A 10,000-nucleotide genomic window follows, 5' to 3' on the forward strand; every position below is an offset into this window, starting at 1 on the left:
TCCTGTTTTGACTCCTTCCTGTGTGGTGATGGCTCCTTCCTGTTGTGTGATGGCCTCTTCCTGTGTGGTGATGGCTCCTTCCTGTGTGGTGATGGCTCCTTCCTGTTGTGTGATGGCCTCTTCCTGTGTGGTGATGGCTCCTTCCTGTGTGGTGATGACTCCTTCCTGTTGGGTGATGACTCCTTCCTGTTTTGTGGTGACTCCTTCCTGTGTTATGATGGCTCCTTCCTGTTTTGTGATGACTCCTTCCTGTTGTGTGATGACTCCTTCCTGTTGGGTGATGGCTCCTTCCTGTTTTGTGATGACTCCTTCCTGTGTGGTGATGGCTCCTTCCTGTTGTGTGATGGCCTCTTCCTGTGTGGTGATGGCTCCTTTGTGTGTGGTGATGGCTCCTTCCTGTTGTGTGATGGCCTCTTTCTGTGTGGTGATGGCTCCTTCGTGTGTGGTGATGGCTCCTTCCTGTTGTGTGATGGCCTCTTCCTGTGTGGTGATGGCTCCTTCCTGTGTGGTGATGGCTCCTTCCTGTTTTGTGATGACTCCTTCCTGTTTTGTGATGACTCCTTCCTGTGTTATGATGGCTCCTTCCTGTTTTGTGATGACTCCTTCCTGTTTTGTGATGACTCCTTCCTGTTGGGTGATGGCCCCTTCCTGTTTTGTGATGACTCCTTCCTGTGTGGTGATGGCTCCTTCCTGTTTTGTGATGACTCCTTCCTGTGTGGTGATGGCTCCTTCCTGTTGTGTGATGGCCTCTTCCTGTGTGGTGATGACTCCTTCCTGTGTGGTGATGACTCCTTCCTGTGTGGTGATGGCCTCTCCCTGTGTGGTGATGGCTCCTTCCTGTGTGGTGATGGTTCCTTCCTGTTGTGTGATGGCCTCTTCCTGTGTGGTGATGGCTCCTTCCTGTGTGGTGATGGCTCCTTCCTGTTGTGTGATGGCCTCTTCATGTGTGGTGATGGCTCCTTCCTGTGTGGTGATGGCTCCTTCCTGTTTTGACTCCTTCCTGTGTGGTGATGGCTCCTTCCTGTTGTGTGATGGCCTCTTCCTGTGTGGTGATGGCTCCTTCGTGTGTGGTGATGGCTCCTTCCTGTTGTGTGATGGCCTCTTCCTGTGTGGTGATGGCTCCTTCCTGTGTGCTCCCCAGTCGATCCTGCCCAGGTGAGTGTTCTGGGCTCCTACACGGTGGTGGAGGGGGACCAGGTGGAGATGCGCTGCTTCAGCTCCTCCAGTAACCCCAGGGTGAGCATCCGCTGGTGGCTGGGATCCAGGAAGCTCAACGCCTCGGCTGTCACCGTGCTGGAGGTGTGTCTCTGTCTGTATGGGTTGGGGTGTAGGTGGTTGTGTGTGTTTTTGTGTGTGTTTGTGTGTGTGTTTGTCTGTGGGGGAGTGTGTTAGTGCATGTGAGATAGCTTGTGTTGGTGTGTGTATGTATATGTGTACGGGCTTTGTGCCTGTGTATCTGTGATTGTGTATGTGTGTGTGTGTGTGTGTGTGTGTGTTTGGCCATGTATTTGTGTGAGTGTGTATATCTGTGTGTGTGTGTGTGTGTGTGTTTGTGTGTATGAATCTGTGTACAGGTTTGTGCCTGTGTATCTGTGATTGTGTATATGTATTTCTGTGAGTGTGTGTATCTATGTGTGTGTGTGTGTGTGTGTGTGTGAGTGTGTGTCAGTGCGTGTGTCTGTGTGGGGTGCCGTGCACCAGCATACTGTATATCTTTGCAGTAGACAGGCCATAACAACGTTCTGCCAACATATGAGCTGCATAATGAGGCCAAGATGCTGACCAGGCAGGCAGTTAAAGCCAACATTAAAAAGGAGCATTTTCCTTCCATGAATAAAAAGGTTTAATGAAGAGCGTTATGCTTCCTTGTTCAGCTCACCTTGGAGTCTCTGGACTGGGGAAATTCTAAAAGTGCTTAGGATTCATTGCTTTTGAAATTGAATCGAATAAAATTAAAGGAAATAAAGATGGAAATTGTAAGTTCGGGACATTCACGTTCCAAAACGAAAAAACACCTCGTCCGGGAGTCTGTGAATCAGCCTCACCAAGTGAAACATCCAGCCGTTCGCGGTCCCCTTTGTGCTCTTTAATACAGTCAACGTGAAGACTAATACTACAGCTGCTATTAATTCATCGGCGGGCAAACCCTTTCATTTGATCCCAGACAATGCTGCATGTGTTCCATCTGGAGGCTTTAATGTGCGCTACCTGAAAAGCGCGGGCCCTAATGAAGACGGACACCTCTGTCCGGTCTCGTTGTTAGTCTTCTGACGCTGGCTTTTACAGTAATCACCGCAATTACAGCTTTAATAGCCTGCGCCGTCGCGTGGACATGGCTGCCGCGTACAGGTGCGAGATGTTAAATGTATCAGCGTATGCAAACAGGAGGAGTTCGCTAATGTGTTTATTCAGCGCAGACCGTGGAAAACATCAATTATTTCAGCCACTAATTTGCCATCTGTGTTCGGGAAGACAATACACACCGCGGCTTCGGTTCGTTTATTTATTCACATTTTGGGCTCCGCCAAAACTGAGCGTGTGCGTGATGGGTCTACAGGGGGACCACGGCGGCTACAGCACCACCTCCAACTTGACCCACCTAGTCTCCCGGGACCAAGACGGACTACCGCTCATGTGCGAGGCCTTCAACCCGAACACCGGCTTCTCCCATAGCGTGACGGAGAGCCTAATTGTGTTTTGTAAGTGACCCGGCAGAGAGGTGCACAGCCGCACAGCCGTGCCACGCAGTGCGCCGGCTCCTTATTTCAGGGAGAACACTTCGCCTCGCTCCGCTGGTTCCCTGCGTTGCGCTCCTCCTGCTGAATGCCAAGAGACGCGCTCGCTACGGGAACCACTCTGCTGTGTTTGTGCGGGGAAAGTGGGGTTTTAATCTGAATTAACATAAAATCAAGGGCCGCTAATGACAGATAAGGGACGTGTGGTGATTCGCTTCTGACTGGCTCCTGGTTTGTTGTTCCTCCGTGGGTTCACCGTCCCGTGTCGCTCCTCCCCAGACCCCCCTCTGAGGGCCTGGCTGAGTGACCCTCCCTCGGGGCCCCTCCGCTCCGGGACCAGGGTCCGACTCTTCTGCTTCTCCATCGGGGGAAACCCCGTGGCAACCCTCACCTGGCTCAAGGTGTGTTTGTGTGTGTGTGTGTCTGTGTGTATTAGTGTTTATATATGTATGTGTGTGTATATGTACATGTGTAGCCTATATTTATATGTGTGTTTATGTATTAGTGTATGTTATAATACGCACATAAATATAAACGAATATATATACATAATATACATATAAAATGCATATACATAATACACCCATGTATTAGTATGTATAGGCATTAGTGTGAATTGTTATAGTGTGTTAATGTATTAGTGTATGCATTTATAGTGTGTATACGCATTAGTGTGTGTATATATAGTGTGTCAATGTATCATTGTGTATATATACATTATATGTGTATATACGCGTCAGTGTGTATATTTATAGTGTGTATATGCATTAGTGTGCAAATGTATTAGTGTGTATATGCATCAGTGTGTGTATATGTGTGTACACACATTAATGTGTGTATTCATAGTGTGTAAATGTATTAGCATGTGTATGTTTACAGTGTGTAGAAGTATCAGTGTGTTTTCCCGGTGCTAAACGTCCCTCTCCACTGTCCGTGTCCTCAGAACGGCCAGCAGGTCTCCGGGGCAATGGGGCCCAAGCCCTTTGAAAAGGTGGTCTCCCGGGAGCTGGACCTGGTCCTGGGGCCCGGGGACAACATGGCCGCCTACCAATGTCAGGCAGAAAACACGGCAGGGGCGGTCAAGTCTGCAGAGACCCGACTCCAGGTTCTGTGTAGGTCGAGCTTCACTTGTCATCATCCCCCTGGTTCATCCAGCGTTGTGCTGGAACGATGTGATGCTAGCACATATTTACATTTACATTCAGGACATTTAGCAGGCGCTTTATCCGAAGCGATTTACAATAAGTACATTTGGCAGAAGAAAGAGAAACAACTATATATCGCTGTCGGTACAGTAAGGATGTTTATAGAAACAAGTGCCAAGCATTAACAATAGCTAGGTTAACCCATTCCCCCCATACAACAAGGATAGCTAGGATAACATGCTACACAATGCTCAGCTTGTGCGTACGTTGAGTGCAAGGACGTTCAAAATACAAGTGCGTGAGAGGGGTGTGGGAGGGTAACGCCTCGTGCCCACTGCATCCGTCCGTTGACTGATCCCCGTTGACTTTGAATGGGGACGGACGCGCAATGCATTGTGGATCCGTGCGCTCCGTTGGAGCCTTCGGCGCCGTCAAAAAGTTGAAAAATGTTCAACTTTTTCGCCAGCACCGGATCCGTCATCCAATCTGATCCCGTATGCAAATGTAAGCACCGTGACACTACTCGGGCTCTGACGACCCTGGAAAGCTCCCCCATCCGTCAGCCACGCGTTCCGACGTCCTTTGTAAGGGAGGCCGCTATGCAGAGTCCAAGTGAACTCTGCACCAGTGAGTCTTGAGTCTTTTGCGGAAGCTGGTGAGCGACTCTGCGGTCCTGACGTCGGCAGGGAGCTCGCCATGGCTGTGCCAAAGCAGAGAAGAGTTGTGTCTTAAATTATCAGCATATTGTGAGTCATATGCGACGTGACGATATGTTCTACCATGTATCCTCCATATCTGATCCGTGGTCCCTCCAGTCTCGGCCGTCAGCATGAGGATCGTGGCCAAGCAGGAGACTTCAAGGGCGGGGCAGACGCTGGGCCTGCAGTGCTTGTCTGGAAGCAGTAACCCCAAGGCCAATGTCTCCTGGAGCCTGGGGGCCCTCAGGTGATTGCCAGACTGTTCAACACACTGTTCAACACACTGTTCAACACTACCAACTTTAGAATTGTTCCGATACCGATACCAGTATTGGAAATTCCTGCCTTAATACTACCTAAAAGGCAGTATTGGGTATCGGCGAGTGCGCAAGTCTATGCGCCAATCCGATACTATCACACGCATAGCTCATTTACTACACAGGCAGAGAACATCACAAACAACTGTGATGTTATTCTGCGTTCGTTAATGGTCGGAGGTGGAAAGTCAGAATGGGAAATGCGTCATCTCCAATCGACGTGTGTTCGAGCTACCAAGTCGCAAAAACATGTATTCGTTAATTACATGAAGATTAACTACATGAATACAAATGTATGATTCTAATAGTATAATTCGAAATGCAAATGACCTTCAATAAGAACAAGTGCTTGTAGTTACAACGCGAGGCGCTGCATCGGTATATACACCGTATCGGCCGATACTCAAGTTCAGGAATCCAAATTGGTATCGGGAAGGAAGAAATGGTATCGGAACATACCTAGCCAACTTCAGACCTGAGTCTCAGACCTGATGGACTGTGTCCCTCCAGGTTCTCTGGCAAGGAGCAGACTCCCAGGACGGCGGCGTTCGGTGGGGTGTCTGTGAGCAGCACCCTAGCCCTGCCTCTGGTGCCCAGCTACAACAAGCAGCGGCTGATCTGCCAGGCGTACAGCGCCGTGCTGTCGGAGGGAGCCAGCACCTTCCACACCCTCGACGTGATGTGTGAGGCCCACGCACACGCCTCCTCTCCCTCTCGCTCTCTCTCTCGCTGTCTCTCTCGCTGTCTCTCTCTCGCTGTCTCTCTCTGTCTCTTTCCTAGTTTCCCTCACAGTGATGGGATAGATTGAAATTGAGAAACCCTAACCCTTTGAACACTAGGATCATTTAGATCATTAAGAATACAATAATAATTTAGATGATTTTGATCGTTTAGATTTAGATCATTTGGAACAGGATTATTTTGGAAAGGATTATTTAGATATTAGAACACAGATAACTTTGATCATTAAGATCATTCAGATAATTAAGTTAATTTAAATGCAAGATAATTTAGATCATCGAACATGAGGATTATTTAGGTCATTTTAGGACACTGATTAACCTGAAAAGATCCTTCCTACCCTGCATCCTCTCATCTCTCCTTCCCTGCAACCTCTCCTCCCTCCCCTCCCCTCCTCTCATCTCCCCTTCCCTGCATCTTGTCTCTGTTCCTTCTCCTCATCTCTCCTTCCCTGCATCCTGAATCTGAAAACTTAGATCATTCAGATCATTCAGACCTTTTAGAATGCCAGACCTTTGGATCATCACTTCACACGGTGATACAGGGAAGACGCTGAGTTGATGCACATACTCTTCAATCAATCGTGGGCTGGTGTGGGCGTTTGTGTTGTGGGACTGCTGGCATCGGTGATTCCAGAGAGCTTTGCAGCATTGTGGCCTAATTGTGTATCTGCTTTGCTGCCTGGCCATGTTTGCCTTTGATGCCGGTTCACACGCAGCCGTCGACATGCCGCCGCTTCAAAGGCTGGTGGCCTGCGTGAGCATGAAGGCATGTCACTGTGTGTTTGTCTGGAGCGGCCGTCGGACAACAGCGCTGTCACTCGCTGTTGAAATACACGTCTCTCTCCGGCCCTGTATCCTCTCATCTCTCCCCTCATCTCTCCTTCCCTGCATTCTCTTCTCACTTTTCTCCCCATGTCTCCTCTCCTCTCTCCCCTCCCCTCTCCTTCCCTGCATCCTGTCTCTCTTTCTTCCTGTTGTCTCCTTCCCTGAACACTGTCCTCTCTCCCTCCCCTTGTCTCTTCTTCCCTGTATCCTCTCCTCTCTCCCTCCCCTTGTCTGTTCTTCCCTGTATCCTCTCCTCTCTCCCTCCCCTTGTCTCTTCTTCCCTGTATCCTCTCCTCTCTCCTCTCTCCGCTTCTCTTCTCCCTGTATCCTCCTCTCTCCCCTAGTCTCTCCTTCCCAGAATCCTCTCCTCTCTCCTCTTCTCTCCTTCCTCGCCTTCTTTCCTCTGTAGGGCTGACAGTTTCCTCTGGTTTCACTGGTCATGTCACACTGTATGTTTTAATGCTCAACTTGTTTGCGCTCACTCACTCAATGTGTTCTGCTAGGATCTCTGTATACTCTGTACTCCATCTCTGTATTTGTGTCTGTACTCTTTACTCATCTCTGTACTCATGTAATATTCTCTGTACTCTATCGCCATCATTATACTCATGTACTGATCTCTGTACTCATAGCTTTGCTCTGTACTCACCTCTTTGCTCATGTACTCAACCCTGTACTCACCTCTGGTCTTTGCACCCACACTCTGTACTCACCTCTTTACTCTGTTCTCAGGTCTGTACTCACCTCTGTACCCCTCTCTCTACTCACCTCTCTACTCATCTCTGTTCTCCTGCTGAACCAGACCCCCCGGAGTTCAGTCAAGCTCAGCCCAGACTGGTGCAGGTGACTGAGGAAGACACGGCCTTCCTTCCACTGCTGGTGTCAGCCAACCCAGAGGAGTTGACCTGCACCTGGCTGCACCACCAGGACACGCTGATCACAGGTGAGCCTAACCAGGGCCTTGTTATCTGGTCAGGCATGATCCTAACCAGGTCCTAATAAGCTGATCAAAGATGATCCTAACCAGGTCCTAGTAAGCTGGTCAGCGGTGATCCCAACGTATAACCAGGTCCTGGTTAGCTGGTCAGCGGTGATCCCAACCTGGTCCTAGTTAGCTGGTCACGGGTGGTATTCACCAGCTCCTAGTTAGCTGCTCAGAGGTGGTCTCAACTTATAACCAGGTCCTAGTTAGCTGGTCAGAGGTCATCCTAACCAGGTTCTAGTTAGCTGGTCAGCGGAGGCAGTATGACCAGGTACTAGTTAGCTGATCAGAGGTAGTCTCAACGTATAATTAGGCCCTAGTTAGCTGATCAGTGGCGGACACAGCCAAGTGATGGCTGTACAAGCATGTCCTAGTTAGCTGGTCAGGGGTGGTCTCAATGTATAACCAGGTCCTAGTTAGCTGGTCAGCGGTGTTCCCAGCTCGGTGATGACAGTATCACCCAGTACTGGTTGAACTGAGCCAGCAGCACTGGGCCGTCTGCCATTGTGTGATTGAATAAAGCCCAGCAGGTAAGCCGGTGTGGCAAGCTGCCCAATGGGCTCCTCATGATGGCTCTAATGCATGCAGTATGAGGAGGGCTGTCTGCATACAACACGACCAACGCAAAGCAGGCTTTACCTCGCTGTCTAAGGCGTTCAGGCTCTCACCGCCGCAGCCCCGTTTAGGCTTTGCTTTCTGTGGTCATTAACAGTACAAACCTTCATGCATCCCGTATGCAAAGCGCCTATTAGAGACGCCGTCTGGCATGCAGGCTGAGGGCCGGTCAATACTGCAGGAGGAGCTGTCACTCAGCATCCATGGGACAGTTGGTTCCGCGGTGAATACTTCATTCATTAGGTTGTATTGATCTGCCTGGAATACACACACACGCACAGACACACGCAGACACGCATACACATACACACACACACACACACCAAGGCAGAAATAAAGACACACACATGTGCCACGCACGCACACACATGCACACGCATGCTTACACATGAACACGCACACACACACACACACACACACCCGCCATACTCGTAGCGTGTGGAATACACAAACACACATGAACATGCAAACAATGCACATTTTGCACTTGACACAGACTACATCTTGTTTATCTCACCAACATTAGTATCATATTTGTGTTGTTTATATTACTGCTGCAATGTCAAGGAGCTGAAACCCAAGAACGGGACTCTCTGATACCTGTGTACTGAGTCGTACCGATAAGGGAATCCTGAAGTGTTGAGATCAGTGTGAATACTTAACCAGTCCTTGTCTGCGTGTCCCGTCTGTGCTGCCATCGTTTTTGCGCAGGCCGAGACATCCTGTACCAGTGGTACAAGGACTACTCCCTGCAGATCAGGAACGTGACGCGGAGGCACGCGGGTAAGTACACGGTGCAGTGTACCAACGAGGAGGGCCGCAGACACACCACCATCACCCTGGACGTCCTGTGTAAGTCCACACACACACGTATAGCATGCTAAACATGCATGCACGCACCTTGCAAAACACACATACAAAAATGCACATACGCGCAGAAATGCACACACACACGCACGCACACACGCACACAACACAGGCACAGCCACATGCACTCTCACACACACACACACACACACACTCAAACCATGTAAAATGCACACGCATGCACGCACACACATACATTCTCCCACGTAAACACCCCACACAGACACACATTCACGCAACATACACACACAGCACAAACCACACACACATACCAAGCGGCCCACATACAACCAAAGACATACGTTCGCACACATATACACACAACACACCACACACGTCCCACACAAGGGACGTAAACATCAGACATCATACACATCCCAAAACAATCATCACACAAACAACACAACACACACCGACAATGCACATGCAGAGATCCCCCGATAAGGGGCTGCTTGCTGTACCAGACCCGGCCTATCACCCCGGTCCATCATGATATGAATCAGAACAAATCACAAACCTGGACGTGCTGCAGGGAGAAATCCCCCATACGCAATTATTGATCAGATTTTGTCTAATCTTTAAATCATATTCAAACAGCTGCTGGAACACTTCCAATGTCCTGTACTTCAAATATTAACAACCTGTAGCACAAGCACGCAAACACACACAAACACAAACGCACACGCACGCCCACAACCACACACACACACACACACACACACATGCACAGACTTAGATATACGCACAAACACATGCACACACACACAGGTGCACACACCCACAAACAAATGCACACATATATACATACACACACATGCACACACATAGGGCCACACACCCACATGCGCACACACATACGCCACACATATACACACGCACACACACACGCACACACACACACACACACACACACACACACACACACGTTGATGATGCAATAATGACATGGTGAGGATGTAGGTCTGGCTGGTCCTCCAGGGACCAGGGGGCGGGGCCTAAAGACACCACCTATCCCTGATCCGATTGGACGCTCGTACCTATTCATAACGCCTAACAGCTTCAACGGCCGCGGA

General features: G+C 49.5%; 1 protein-coding gene across 1 annotated transcript in view; it reads left to right on the forward strand.

The window, feature by feature from the left end:
• The window catches only part of nphs1 (NPHS1 adhesion molecule, nephrin), a gene marked incomplete at both ends in the record, with an annotated part of 41,330 nt that overhangs the window by 18,565 nt on the left and 12,765 nt on the right, over positions 1–10,000 (forward strand). Inside the window, 8 exons of the mRNA XM_079757854.1 lie at positions 1,142–1,299; positions 2,558–2,699; positions 3,015–3,136; positions 3,679–3,847; positions 4,696–4,825; positions 5,406–5,578; positions 7,266–7,406; positions 8,772–8,912. Coding sequence (XP_079613980.1) covers positions 1,142–1,299; positions 2,558–2,699; positions 3,015–3,136; positions 3,679–3,847; positions 4,696–4,825; positions 5,406–5,578; positions 7,266–7,406; positions 8,772–8,912 — 1,176 coding nt within the window. The remainder of the gene's footprint in view (positions 1–1,141; positions 1,300–2,557; positions 2,700–3,014; positions 3,137–3,678; positions 3,848–4,695; positions 4,826–5,405; positions 5,579–7,265; positions 7,407–8,771; positions 8,913–10,000) is intronic.

Source organism: Pollachius pollachius (genome assembly GCF_949987615.1).
Source record: "Pollachius pollachius genome assembly, chromosome: 1".
NCBI classification, from domain to species: domain Eukaryota; kingdom Metazoa; phylum Chordata; class Actinopteri; order Gadiformes; family Gadidae; genus Pollachius; species Pollachius pollachius.